A 15,766-nucleotide genomic window follows, 5' to 3' on the forward strand; every position below is an offset into this window, starting at 1 on the left:
AACTCCCTTCCCGAGCCACCATTTGATCCCTCGACCTGATGACCGTCTGTAGTTAAACCAGACATACTTGTGCCATATTTGACACTGAAATAGACTGCCTATTTCATTTCCAAAACATCGCTCAACTCTGCCTCACATCAGCTCATCTGCTGCTGAAAAATCAGCCATTTGCTTTGTTGCCTCCTAGTCTTGACTATTTTGATGCCATTCTGCATGATCTAATATCTTCCACCCTAAGTAAAATTTAGCTCATCTAAAACTGTGCTGTCTGTGTTCTAATTTGAACTAAATCCCATTCATCGTTTTAGGTGGGGTTTACACTGACTTACTCAGTCCTGTTACTTTTGCATTACATGGAATTACAAAATTTATTACTGCTGTTAATGATGTGTTAGTGACTGCTTTTCCATGAAACTCAAAAATCTGTGTCCTTTATTTCTGTGATTTCCATGTGTTGACCTGTGGCAACTTTCTCCCTTAATCTTTACATCAATGATCTCTTTCTCAATTAGCTTTGGACGGGTTAAGTATATTACATAATTTTTTTTACTGAAAAGGACTGTATTGAGTTGTGAATTGAACAAAGCCCAAGTTGTTATTTCCTCGATTTGGTTTGATTTGTTTCTGTTGATTTGTAACTTTGCACATTTTTCTCTTACCGGTTTGGTCTTTGTGAAATGTAGGGCTGACAAACCCCTCCCTTGTCGTTGGTCCCGATGACAATGTGTTTTCATTCATTAATGTTGCACAATAACGTCATCACATTGGCCGCTGCTGATATTGTTTCTAGTGTGCAGTAGCTATGCTTGTTCCAGCATTTAATGATCACTGCTTCCAAGCCGACTGCTTTACCCAGGTCCCAAGTGATTCTATCCCAAGACCTTTATTTCTTAATGCACAGCTTAGCCCAGATCTTGGGCCAATTTGCCCATTGTGCTTAATGCCCGTAACTCCTATTTCATTTCCAAAACATCGCTCAACTCTGCCTCACATCACCTTGATCTGCTGATTGTGTGTAATTCTAGTGGCCGAGATTAAGTCCCAGGTTGATCTTGTACACTGGTTGGGTTATAGATTTAGTATTTTTAAAAAGAATTCCCAAGCAGTTTCTAGACCCTCTAAATGTAAATGGACACAACACAAAGGCATTACCCAGCGACTCCCCGAGCCCTGGTGCCAAGTTCATTTCTCCACGTTGACTGTGCATCAGGCTAATTGCTAAATTAGTCCATGGAGAACAGTTGAATACCGTACAAGATTGAAGATCTTTCAGTGGTGAAATCTGAGTCAATTATTTTGAATATTAAATATTTTAACTGGATGCCTTTTTTAATTTTAGTCTTGCATCTGTCAGCATCAGAACATTGTGTGGAAATAGGCACCTGCTGCTGTGTTAAATATGCTTCTTGCCACATTTAAATTGCATTCATAATCTTGCACATTGTGACATTTAAAAGTGGTATGGATTTGATGGGGTGGGGGGTGGTGATGACAGTGGTGGGAAGGGGGAGGGGAAGTTACCAAAGTTTCTGTAACAAGCCTAATCCTGTTCCGTTGTGTTATTCTAATTGCTTCATAATAACTTGAACTAGAACCAGCAAAGTGTTTTTAACCTCCAGAGGATTGGTAGCTGGTCAAAACCCTCTGAGGATGTATTATTTTTTAAGTGCTGCAGTGTAATGCACATTTATACATGCAGTGCACACATTCCACGTATTTGCTGCGGATTCTGCTTGCAATTGTCCATGAAAGTGATGTGTAAGTGCATACATTACTGATAGTGCCTTTTTTATCAATTTGTGAACCTAAATGGGAAAATCAGTCCCAAGTTCCTTTGGACTGTTTGAGCATTAATCTTAATTGCAGAAACAGCTAAATTTGTGATTTGAAATTACTATATATTCACAGGTAACATTGGCAAACAGCTACTGAAGAAAGTTCCATCCCCTCTCCCATTGTAATTTGAAGGTGCAATAATGCCCTGTGCATATTCAGAATATGAAGTGATCTCACTGAAACATTCAAGATTACGAAAGGCGTTGACAGAGTCGACCCTGAGCTGCTGTTTCACCTGTCTGGGGAATCTAGAACAAAGGCAGACAGTTTCAGGAGAAGGGACTGATCGTTGAGTTGTGAATCTTTGGAATTCTCTTCTCCAGAGAGTTGTGGGTGCTCCATCATCGAATATGTTTAAGGCTAAGCCAGACAGATCTGGTCTCTCAGAGAATTAAAGGATTTTGGGAATGGGCAGGAAAGTAAGTCCAAGATCAGTCATGATCATCTGGAATAGCAGAGCAGGCTCAACATGGTTTCTCCTCGTCCAATTACTTTTTTTGATGTTCTCCACCAAAATAGACTGAATTCCTGCACTGAAACAATGAGGTTCTGTTCTTTTCAGTGTTCAGCAACACAATAGGCACAATTTCGTCTCCATCTTTTACTGTGTCTGAGACTTTGTTTTCTGTGCACACCACATAAAGTTTCTTTTTTTTTTCTCTATTCAAGTTAATGGTCCTCTTGTGTCCTGAAAGTAGCCAGTTTTACTTCACCTGTTGTGCATGGCTTTGACGTGTTATGTACAAAGTCATTCATCCTGCAGAACCCTTTCAGTTCTTTAAAGGATGTAAGTGTCTGATGCATAGAGTAGTTTCCTTTGTAAGAAAAGTGTTGTGTAGTTTAAATAGAAACCAGTATTCCAGATGAGGAGAACAGGTCGACTAAATATGAAGAAGTCCCAGTTCTCTACATATTTGTTGTTCAAGACTCACCACCCTGCAGGTGAATCCGTTGTATGTAGACAGTGTGGTGGCATGATTGAATGGAAATTAAATTCCTTTTCAGTCTGCATTTGTTTAAAGATTGCATTACATCTTTTAGAAGGACTGAGTTTTCAGCAATTTATCAACATTACCAACGATGTATGACCCCTGTGAGAATGAACGGGTATCCAGTCTTGCTTCACGTGCATGACTCTGTTTTATACAAAGCTGTGGAGAAATGATTCTCCACAAGTATTTTTGTCAGGCCTTGAAAATTCAATTATATTTGATGGTTTTAACTCTATTTTTGATGTTCTCTATAAAATGCTGTAGGAGAGCATGAATTTTAATTTTGATGTAAGAAGTTTCCTGGCTTGTTCCACAAAGATCCACGTGCCTGATGATAAATCTTTACCTCCTATTTCAGTGCAGTAGGGGCAAATTGAACTAGCCTGTTAGAATCCTAAACCTTGTATCAGGTGTGCATTCATCCAGTTTCCACTCCACGTTTTCAAGCTTGTTGAGTTCTGAGGGAAGAATGAGATCCTTGTTCAACTGTCAGCTGCCTACAGCTGGCAGGAGACTAATGTGTGATTCGTCTGCCGTGTGGGGTGTCAGCAGCAAGCTTTGCGGTGGCAATGCCATTTGCAGCAGTACATTCATGTTCCTGTTGAGAGGGGTGCAGGCAATTGCCTTACATTACACTGAGTTGCAGCATTCCCTTGCAAGTACTGGTGACATTGCTTGGTATACCATCGTCCCTGTCATCCTGTACCACCTCATTGCATTTTTGGCCATGGTCAAAGTGATTGTCTTTCAAGGGAAGGTTGAAACCTTGGGAACAGCTGTCTCCTTTGTCAAAACATTGGTTTCGTTTTGGGTGAGAGGTTAACAAAAACTGTGACTAAGAGCCAGATGACGGGTGTTATTGGGAAATCTAATTAGCCATTAAGGGCAATCGTGTCTTCTTCCAGAGTTGCAGAGAGCTTGATCAATGCAGGACCACCCGAAGGTGATAATTTGAAAAAAAGTAAATATTTGCCACAGAAACCTGGAATGCAAGGCCATGTGAAATAATAATTTGCCTCCAAATTAGTCAGAAATGCTTACAAGTCTCGCAGTATGGCTTAAAAAGAATGTTTATGGCATGAGGTCATTTGAATCGTGTACCCGGAGAAGATTGTTATGAGTCTTAAAATAGCAGGCGTGTGGCATAAGACTATTAGTACCTTGTCATTTCTGAAGTGAAGCAGGCTAGAATTTCAGCCCCTCACAGGAGGTGGTGGGCAGTCAGTTGCTGATGAAAAGATGGTGCGTTCATTGCTCTGGGTTTTACTGTGAGAGGTTAATGCAATTATTTATGTTAGACTCCAACCACCTGTTAGAATCTTTCTTGTTAAAGGTCATTCTTTGGTGCCATGTCGTCTGACTTCAAACTACTTTGTATTGAGTTTGTTGCCTACTGTTTGTATGAACTGCAAATGTTTAGAGAAGTTAAATGTTAAAATATTTATAGCGGTTTGTAGACTGCTTGCAATCTGTTGTCTCTGGATATACTTAAAAAAAAACTATTTTGTATGTATTGAACTACAAAGTAACGGCCAGGAGTATGAGAAAAATGTCAAAGAAATGTTCGTATTTCAAGCACTTTGAATAGAACTACACACAGCATCCAATCCTGTCTAAATCAAATATTTCTTGTGATTTTGATGCACTGACTGACTCGTGCTATTCCCAAATAAAGATTGAAGCCACAGTGAACTATCTTGTCAGACGCTATGAAACTCTGGTACTCTGATTTGTTAATTCTTGAAAATGTCTACGCAGTATGGAAAAAAACAAGATGGATAAAGGATGTATGTTTTAATCATTTCTCTTGCTGTTGACAAGATGACCTTGAATTAATATATCCATTCTTCCTGCACTCTTGTTCACTGCATATAACTGCTGTTTGGATTGTACAGGCAGAAATAAAAGAGCAACCCTATCGCCAAGTTGTATGTTGGCACTTGAGTCCATTCTCCTCTGTTGCCAACTCTTTTGATTTGTTCCTTTTTATCCATGTTCCTGCCCCTGTGTGACAGGCCGTGGGACATTTTCAAAGTTTAAACATGTCATAGATTTAAATTTTATGTAAAGAATAAATATGTTGTAATTTTAAAGGTAAGGTTCTCAAAATAAATATTCATTTTATTGAAATTGGCCAGGAACTATCCCTATGTCAGCTTCCACTGCCTTAGACATAGCTGCCTGTAAAAGTTGGGGTTATGTTTGATACTGCCACTTGTTCTTGTAATGGGAGGTCTACTTTAAAAGAATTCAAAGACTGAAGCATGTTCATGCCCATGTAGTTAATTGCCTCTGCACTTCACTGAAATAAGAAGACAATGGGGATGCAAAGCTGCTTATCCTTTTGCCCCTTAACACTTCCTTGAGTTGACTTTCCCAATGGTACTGCAATAAGAAATGATAATGGAGTAGAGAAGCCAGCGCTCAATTTTGGCAGCTATTTCAAGCCATTTGGAAGCTGTCCACTTAAGATCCAGTCTAACAGCATAACTTGCAGCATAGTAAATAGAGATATGCTCTAATTAAGGTTGAATGTTGTGAGAAGCAATTATATTTCTTAGTTGGTTGGGGATGGAACTTTCCTGTCTGTCTGACAGTATGCCAAACCTTTTCAGGTATAGAACTGATGATTTACCTAACCGCTCAATCAGTCTGCCCCAGACTAGATTTCAACTGTGGAGGCCAACAAGATTTGAGGTTTGAACCCTGCTGTTTACAATTGGCAAATCTGATTTAATGCTTGAGATAAGGAAGGGGGAGAAGCAAGGTGAGGCTGATGACATGGCAATGATAGCTTCGTGGCCTGCCAATAGTCTCTCCTGAAATTTTATCTGTTGGCGCCAAATGGAAGTAAAAATTACCATGAGAAAGACTGCCTTAATACAAATCTATATATCTAATAAAGAATACAGTTCACAATGAGGGGAAAGAAGAATGAATTTCAATATTTCTCTGTGTTGAGCAATGTCTTAGTCATGTTGTGTAGTCAGTTTAAAAAAAAAACATGCAATGAATATCTGGTACGCCTTCAAACTTACCCCCGAAAAATAATTTTTAGTCATTTGCACCATTGAGATTGCTAAATCTGGTTTGTTTATTCTGAACAATATGATACTTCTTTCAATCCTCCCCTCATACTGTTGAAACCAATCACAGTTCCCAAGCTCTGCTTCTCAATGTTACTCAGATTGCTACCCACCGTTTGGGCTAGATACATTCTCGCTGAAGATGTTATTGCCCAGCAGTTTTGTAATGAGACCATTAATTGTCGAGTAACATCCCAACCCCAAATCTAAATATTGTCTACACAATTGCTGCATGTAGTCACTGCCCTTGAGGAGGTAGGTGGGGTGAGCTCCCATCTTGTATTGCAGCAGACAGACCATTTGCTGTAGGTGCACCCACGATGCCATTTGCCAGGGTATTCCCAAGATTTTAACCCAACAACAGTGAAGAAACGGCGATCTCGTTCCAAGTCAGGATGGGGAATGACTCGAAGGATAAGGTGTTGGTGTTTCCATGTAGATGCTGCCTTTGACTTTCTAGATTAAAATGTTTGTGGCTTTGGAAGGTGCTGCCTAAAGGGTTTTGGTGAATGTTTGCAGTGTGCATCTTTTAAAAGGTACACACTGCTGCTACTGAGTCTTAGTGATGGTGATTGTGGATGTGGTGCCATTCAATCGATCTGCTTTGTACTGGATGGTGTCAAACTTCTTGTGTTGTTGGAGCTGCACTCATCCAAATGGGGAGCACTCTATCACGCTCCTGACTTGTACTTTGTTGATAGCGGACCAGCTTTGGGCAGTCAGAAGATGAGTTACTCTGTAGTTACTGCTTCAGTGTCTGAAGAATTGTGAATGCAACTGAACACTGATGTTAAGCAGTGGAAATAGCATGTTATGGATAGAGCAGAGTGGTCCCACAATGAACAGATCAGATCAAATCTCTGCAGTCCTGCCATTTACAATGATGTGGAGCAGAGGACAATTAATTAGGATGTGGATTTTCTGTGAACATTCCCAATTTTAACAAGCACCTCGGTTCAAACGTCATAGCTAGTGATCTCCAGCCAGTAGTACCAAGTGGACGATCCATCTCGGTATCCGTCACAGTTTCCTACCACCAGAGAAGCTGCTACTCCATCAGTCCAGTTCACTCATGTTAAGAAATGGCTTAATGCATAGAATTGAGCAAACATCGTAGATTGCGGCAACATCCACACTGAAGTAGTGAAAGCTTGTGCTCGAGAATCAGTCAGGACTTTCTTCAAGCAGTTCCAGTACAGCTGTAGCATTGACCTCTACCTGACACAGCGGAAAATTACCCAGGCATATGTGATCCACAAGAAGCAGGGCAAATCCATTATGGCTAATTGCCAACTCATTGGTCTACTCTGAGTTCTCAGCAATGTGATGGAGAATGGCCATTGATAACGCTATCCACTGGCACTTATCGTTAGCCTGCTCACTGATGCTCAGTTTAGGTCCTGTTCGAAACACTTGGTTCCAGACCTCACTGCAACATTGATCTGCACAGAAACAAAATATGTTCAGTTCCAGAGTTGAGGTGAGAGTGACTGTCTTTGACATCAAGACAAAATATGACCTAGTTTGTCAAGGTGCCCATGCAGAATCAAAATTGGTGAGAATCAGGGAGAAAACCACCAGTATCTGGAGCCATAGTTAGCCAAAAGGAGGGCTAGTTGTAGTTGGTAAATGGTAAATCATCTCAGCCCCAGGATTGTGCTGCAGTAGTTCTTCAAGGTAGTAACTAGTGCCCAATCACCTTCTGCTTAATCAATTATCTATGTTCCATCATTAAAAAAGAACAAAATACTGAAGAAACTGAGCAGGTCTGGCATCTGTGCAGAGAGAAATGGAGTTAACATTTAGAGTCGATAATTTTCCAACTCCTTTCTATTCCGAAGAAGGTGATACTGGACATGAAATGTTAACACTGCTTCTGTCTCCACACATGCTGCCAGACCTGCTAAGTTTCTCTAACATATTCTGTCTTTATTTCAGATTTCCAGCGTCTGTAGTATTTTTCTTTTATTTAACTTTTCTTCCACCTTATGGTTGGAAGTGGGTTTTTTTCCTGATTGTCTGATATCAGTATCATTCTCCATTTCCTAGGTGATGAAATAGATTGCTTGCATGCAATAAGACCGGCATAAAGCATTAGGAACTTTTGCAATCAGTTCATTCATCCACCCTGCAGTTCCCATCTTGTCCACAAAGTTTGCAGGAATCTTGTAACACTTGAACAATTGCAGAGACAAGCTCCTCAAGATCTGCCTCACAACAATCACACCTACCAATTATTGATCATGGACCAATCTGATTTACCTAAACTATGGGGTGTGACTGCCTCCTGTGGGGGGGGGGGGGGGAATGTCTAGATAATTTTTTTCCCCTCTTAATTTGGTTTAGTGTCTGCAGCTTGGACTCCAACTCTTCAAGTCTGATCTGAAGTTGCTCAAGATGCGAAATCTTCTGATAGATGTGTTCACTGTAGAACATCTTGGTGTGAAGCAGTTCTCACATGCTGCAGTTACAAAATATCAGCTGATGTTCTGTCTCTGTCAAATTTTACAGCAGTTATTAACTAAGTTAGTCTGGAATCCTGCTTTTCACACTTGAAGAATCTCCATTATGAACACTTTGTTGTAACTTTCTTTCTTTTTCTACCAATAGTATCAGTGTAAAACCTAATGAGCTATTTTTAAGAAAAAGAGAGGAAAAACAACTGAACACAAACCACAAACTTGTGGTCTTTTACTGAGGTTTGGTGCTAAATGATAACCTCGTTCTACCTGCAATCCTGTGCACTTGTATCCTTGAATTCAACTACATACAACCCTTGCAGAGAATCGTAGAACACAAAAGAAGCCCTTAGGCCCATTGAGTCTGCACTGGCTTGTCTCCAGTATTCCCATTTTCCAGCATTTGGCCTGTGTCCTTGAATGTTATGAGATTTCAAGTGGTCATCCATGTACTTTTTAAAGATTTGAGATTTCCTGCCTCTATCCTCATACGAATTGCATTCCAGATTCCCACCACCCACTCAGGGAAAGTAGCCAAATCCCCTCTAAACCTCCTGCACATCATCTTAAAATTATGCCCCTTTGTTACTGGCCCTTCAACTAAGAAGAACAACTTCTTCCAATCCACCCTGTCCATGCCCCTCAAAATATTATACACCTCCATCAGGTCCCCTTCACCCTTCTCTGCTCAGAAGAAAATGACTCAAACTTTTCTCTCTTCACAGCTAAACCTTTTTTCTAATCCCGCCGTTCCCTGCCTAAAACTTTAAACTGTCCTAATGTGTTTCATCTTCTGTAATTCCAGAACTTCTACTTTTTCCTGTGTGAAATGTCATGAACTGGGCCTAAGCTAAGGGTACTGTACAAGCCAAATGGTGGTCATTTTTCATGGGGCCGGGGAAACAATTAGAAGAAGACAGGGAGCAGCAGGAAAGAGAGAATATTGGATACAGAGGAAGAAAACTGTATTTAATGTAGCCTGGCAGAGGATAATAAATGCAACAGTAAACAATATTCTTTGTCTCAAAAGTTAACTCCGTTTGATATTTGTTTTTAATCTGACAGTAAATTTCTGATTTGATCGGGTTGCAATTACTTTGCCATTTAAAGAATTGCCATTATTCATGTACGTAGGGTGCATGATGCAACCCAAATAAAGCCTATGATAAATGAATCTGAGGTTTGATAATATTGAAGTGGAGGCATTTGCCTTGCAAGCCTATAATATCTGACTCTGGGTGCTAAATGCATTGCATTTGAGCTATTTATTGTATTTAATTCAGGACAGATCAACTTTGTAACGTGTACCTTGCAGGGAGGAAAATTGAATTCAAGTTTAGGATGGTCTTCTAAAAGTTTTTAATTCCAACTAGTTTCTACCAATCTTGTGAGAGTCTGCAAATATGGTTGTGTTTAACTTTCAACATGCTTTTTCTTGTGGCTTAAGATAATAGCTCCAACATCTTGTTTTGCATCTACTAATCAACTTTAATATTTTCTCAGTTTCCTACAGGTTCTGAGATCATATTTGTGGCCTGTTAATGCTGTATTCCTGCACTTCACACACATTTCATTTCTGTATTTTTGACGATACTCCGCACTCACTACAAAGGTGTATCTGTCTGAAATGTCAGTTGGGATTGAATGAAAACTGCATATTCTCTTACCTATGTGCTGTGATAGATGATGCAGCCTCCTCATTGTATGAACACAACATTGTAATTCAACCATCAAATTGCACAGTAAAATATGTTCAATGTATCATGTAAAGAAACAGATGGTTTGGGAAAGGAAGCAAGACAGAATGTTTTGCTTTATTGGTTTTGGGCTTTTATCCACATTGTCAGTTTAAATGTTGTAATTGGAGCCAGAGAGGCTGAATTATTCCCAATACGCATGGAAGCTTTCTTCAGAGTTCAGAATAAAATAAGAATAGCTGAGCTAACAAACTAAATATCATTATAGCACCGGTTTTAAAGTTGAAATTGAAAGATATATTGCTGGGAATCCCCCAAGTTCCACTTGAACCACATTATCTATTTAGAAAAGACTCTTAATTTATGGTTTTCCTAATCAGACAACACTTGGATTGAGGAGTTCATTATTGCTTTTAAGCAGTTACAGTCCAATAATGCTTACATCTCAGCCAATTAGTCTGAAGGGAAATGACTTTGGCATTTTGTAATAAGTGTTGAATTACTGCATAGATTTGCCTATTAAACTCTTCCCTGATGTGTTTGACATTAAAGGGGGAACATTGTTTCAAATACACTGGTTCTTAACAGATCCAGGACCATTTCTCATTCTTTGAACAGAATTTTGTTGGGTTTATCAGGCCAATTAGTGTTGTGAAATAGCAATGTTAAAATATCATAAGGAATTAATAAGTGGCAAAGACTTGCAGGTGTTGTTGTTTAATCTCAGCACTGTGGGCTCTGCAATTAATGAGAATTAAATTAGAAGCTCTATTCTGTTTGTTCGCTTTTGACACTTTGAAGTGATTTGTCTGTCACTAGGTGTTATATTAATGGTTGCCCGTCATTTTCTGAACAGTACTTGTCAGTGGCCTTTCTCTATACAACCAAATCTTTGGGGAGTATTTTATAAATCCATTTGTTGTACCACTGAGTTTCTCTTTTTTTTTTAAAGAAAGAAATGAGGAATGATGTTGTAGACTCCTACTTGAATTGTTTGTGAACTAGATTTTTATTTGGTCTCTATGTGATTCATTGAACCATACCTCATCTGTATCAAAGCATTTTCAACAATTCATTGATTTGACTTCTACTGCTGCTGTCTGGTTGAAAAATGTATGTTAATGGTCAGATGGTTGGTTCTGTGTTATGTCTATTACATGAGAAACAAATGAACATAAGTACATTTTGGAGACAAAAACAAATTTCATTAATATTGCAGCATTGTGACTTGAAACGGAACAAAATGTATAACTAACTATTTTTTGATAAGTTTGCAAATACTTAGCATCATAGTTTAAAATCTCTGACTTTTACATGCTTGCTTTCAGAATCACTCCTTTGTGACAGTTTTGTGCAGTCTGTTTCTTTTCCCATCTTCACTTGTGCCTCCAACAAAAAGACTATTGAAGTCTCCCTTAATCAGGCCATTTAATGTGCTATGGTAAAGAAGGTGGGACAGCCGTATTCCGCTCTCGTTCTATTCCCTGTACTCATCGTGGCCATGTGTATGACAGTCTTCATGGACTTTTCTTAAAATGAGCTACCAGATCATTTTGAGGCATTTAGATGAGTAATAGCTCATTGTGTAGAGAGTATCGCCATCTTACCCTTCACGAGGAAAGATCAGGTGATTCTAGAACCCGTGATCAGGCAGTTGCAAACAGTTTTATTTTTCATTCTTTAGTGTTTATTAAGTGTGTATTATTCAGTACTGCTTAGGAGCTGTGGCTTGTCTTCCCCTTTCCTTTCCTGTTTGCCAACCCGATATCAGTTAGCCCAGTGCAAACTACAAATTAAATTTATTCTGCATTACTCAGTTTCAAGTTGCTTACCGAGCAAACAACTGATCTTGGGTCCCTCTATTTAAGGAGCTTGTAATTGAGAACGTAGTTGAAATGAGAATAGGAGTTTGAGAGCAATAGTATGGAAATAAGCTGTTGCTGTGTTGCATTGTCCAAACTGCAGAAATGTTGTGTTACTCTGTCACTATACTCATAATGCTAATGATTTAGCAAATATAACAACAGCTCATTTCATTGCAGGAGGTTAACATTGCGATATTACTGCTATGGACCTGCATTGGCTCAAGTTCATTTTAATTTCAATGGGCTTCACTTTTAAAAATGTTGCTTTGAATAATTCAGCTTGTTTGTTCATTCAAAAGTTAGGAACAAATTAGCTTACTTCTACAAATTCAAGTTCACTCAGATGTGAACTTGTTGCTTCCCACTTGAGCTGAAAGGGTGAATTACATCCTGGTGCTGTCAGCAATATGTTCCTGTGTGTTTTTCTCGAGGGGACATGTACCTCATTCCAGTGCTTGGAAGTTATTCATATGCAATATTGTTCTTTTATTTCAGATTCTCATGCATACCAAAGAGATGGTCCAGAAGGTAATTTATCCACATTACTATTAGTATACGTAAAGGTACTAAACAGAACAAGCATCAGGAGCTTTCAACTCCACTTCTAATAGCAACAAAGCTCATTTATATTCAAGAGTTTAATCAGGAATAAGTGATTTGTGTTAATTAAAGTAATGTTTTTCATATGTTGGATGTGATAAATTGTGTTGTTCCCCACATATGTGAACCTTGTGACTAGAAGCACTTCTCCCTTAGGAGCTGCCTCCTTTGAGTGCTTTGTGCTAATGCTGTGTTTACCACTTTTCTTTTGTATGCTATTAGCAGCAGATTTGCAATGGTTTTAATTTTTGGTTTATTTTGAGTAACCAAAAATTAAAGCCTGCTCAGATTGCCTTTCCCATTCTAACAGTAACACGTGGGAACCTGCTGAATATAATTCCTAATCCCCATTTTACAGGTATTTTGTAATAATGACATGTCACTTTACTGAGCAAACAAAGGGTGATACATGATTTAATGGGAATTGTTAAAAAAATTTTTATTCTTATTATGGTCTTTATTCAAGACAAAATAAAGCAAATTAAATAAAAAGTTACGCACATTGCATAAACAAGAATACACTGGGTGTGTACATAGTCTGTGTACATCAGTATATGCACATAATCTGGGTAATCCTTGAAAAAGTAAAATTGCCAATTGTTTGAAAATGACCACTGTGTTATGACTAATATGAAGAAAGCTCAAAAAAAGAATATGTTGATTTAGTACGGTCATGGGCTTTTAGTCAAATGAACTTGTATTTCGATTCCAAAGGTCCTTTAGATAAATCTGTTTAATTTGGACTATAAAGTTTTGATTTTTTCCATCTAAAATGAAAACATAACCTTTGGAAGAATAGAAAGTTTTGTGCAGACCGTTGATGTTAAGAAGAGGGAAATAAGTAGTTTTAATTCGCTTACACACGAGTTGAATTGCAATGAAAAGACAGAAACATGACCAACCTGTCATATTTGTTGATTCCTGGAACATGTTTTGCTTCCTCATTTACAAACTCTTCTATCAACATCACTCTTTAGAACTTTGCTGATGGAATTTTCATAATGTCCATGGACAACCTGTGAAACCAGAATTTAATGCTGCTGAGGCTTCCAACTGATAGACTTAACTGTAATGAAATAGAATTGTGCATTGGGTTAGAAAGTGGGATCTAAAACTTCATTCTGCTTGTCCTACATATGTTAATATAGGAAAGACTGGATTGATGGTAGTTACAGTGTGATGAAATATTCCCCATCAAAGCACCTCCCAAGTCTATGACGACTTCCATCTTGAAGAACAAGGGCAGCAGATACATGGAAACAGCACCACCTGCATTTTCTATAATGTCCAAAGTGTAATATTCTAAAATTTAAGGAATTGGGAAGATCAAAACGATTTCTCTGTGCCTGCTTGCAGTGATCCTGTGGGATACAAATTGAGTTCTGTGGATACTTATATTGCATTAGCAATGCTGTCCGTGCAGATCATTGTGCCTGTCAAGTAGAGACTGATATCAGGTGTAGGTTGAAGCTCCCTATACTTACAGCTCAGGGACAGGTTCTTTGGCCTCCCATATCTGTGCTGACCATGATGCCATTCTGAATGTATAGACACTCGGGATTCATAGTCCTTATCCCTCTATTCCCTGCCTGTTCATCCGTCTGTCTAAATGCCCCTTAAACATTGCTATCGTACTTCCTTCTGCCACCTCGCCTGGCAACATGTTCCAAGCACCTTCCGTCCTCTGTGTTAAAAAAAACTTTCCTCACACATCTCCTCAACATTTCCCCTCTCACCTAAACCTTTGCCCTGTAGTATTTGACATCATTGTTATGGAAAAGGACAGTCTTGAATCTAACGGAGTTACGATCACAATCTGCGTAATTCTACCCAAGAAAGATATTGATAACTTAAATAAATGGGCAAAAAGTTGGCAAATAGAATATAATTTGGGAAAATGTGAAGATGTTCATTTTGGGAGGGAAACAAAAGAATGGTGTTATTTAAATGGAGAAAAACTATAGAAAGCTGCAACACTAAGGGATTTAGGGGTACTTGTGTACAAAACACCGTAAACTAACACACATGCAGTTGGGAATCAGGAAGGCTAATGGAATGGTGTCCCTTATTTCAATGGGATTGGAGTATAGGAGTAGGGAAGTCTCACTGCAACTGTACAAGGTGCTAGTGAGATCATGCCTGGACTATTGTGAGCAGTTTTGATCCCCTTATTTAAGGTGAGATATTATTTCATTGGAGGCGATTCATAGCAGGTTCACTAGTATGATCTCTGGCATGGAGGAATTGTTTCATGAGAAAAAGCTAAACAGGCTGGGACTCCACCTAAATGATATAATAAAGGGACAGCACACATAATATGAATGAGCAACACCAGATGAATCTTTGAGAAACTTTGGAAGAGACCGTTCATGCTGGGAAGAGAAACCATTGCTAGGGATGTACAGGCTATGTTGAGAGGGGATGGAATTGAACTATGCAAGAGCAGTTTCACAGAGGTGGACCCTAGAGGAAGGCCAGTAGAAGTGTTAAGCTCTGAGATATATTGACGTGAATAAGAAGTTTTATGGAGTAAGGGAATCAAGAGTTATAGAAAAAAGACAAGAAAGTGGAATTGGAAATTATCAGATCAGCCATGATTTCTTTGAATGGCAGAGCAGACTCTTGGGGCCAAATGGCCAACTTCTGCTCCTATGCCTAATTATCTTATAAGCATCAAGATAATAATAGCCAAAGGACAAGATGTCGACTTTCCACACTCCTTACCTGTGTCATGTCGATGGTGGACAGTCTTTGGAAGTTCAGGAGGTGAGTTCCTTGCTGCAGGACACCTATCATCTGATCTGCTTTTGAAACCACAGTACTTTTATGGCCAGTCCAGTTCAATTTCTGTCCAATAGTAACTCCCAGAATATCAATAGTGAGGAATTCAGTGATGGTAATGCCCTTGAATGTCATGGGGCGATAGTTAGATTCTCTCTTATTGGAGATGATCATTGCCCAGCACTTGTGTGCCATGAATGTTACTTGCCAAACTTACCAAGTAAGCCTGGATATTCTCCACGTCTTGCAGCATTTGGCCATGGAATACTTCAGTATCTGAGGGATTGCAAATGGTGCTGATCATTGTACTATCATCGGTGAACATCCCACTTTTGACCGTGTGATGGAGAGAAGGTCATTACAAAGCAGCTGAAGATGGTTGGGCTTAGGACACCACTGTGAGGAACTCCTGCAGGGATGTTCTGAGACTGAGATGACTTACTTCTGTCA

At 39.1% G+C, this 15,766-nt stretch overlaps 1 protein-coding gene across 1 annotated transcript in view; it reads left to right on the forward strand.

Moving 5' to 3' along the window:
- pola1 (polymerase (DNA directed), alpha 1) overlaps positions 1-15,766 on the forward strand; it is a 260,671-nt gene that overhangs the window by 100,008 nt on the left and 144,897 nt on the right. The window contains exon 27 of the mRNA XM_020532950.2: positions 12,431-12,463. Within this exon, the coding sequence (XP_020388539.2) occupies positions 12,431-12,463 (33 nt within the window). The remainder of the gene's footprint in view (positions 1-12,430; positions 12,464-15,766) is intronic.

The sequence above is a fragment of the Rhincodon typus genome, chromosome 11 (genome assembly GCF_021869965.1).
Source record: "Rhincodon typus isolate 14 chromosome 11, sRhiTyp1.1, whole genome shotgun sequence".
Lineage (NCBI taxonomy): Eukaryota > Metazoa > Chordata > Chondrichthyes > Orectolobiformes > Rhincodontidae > Rhincodon > Rhincodon typus.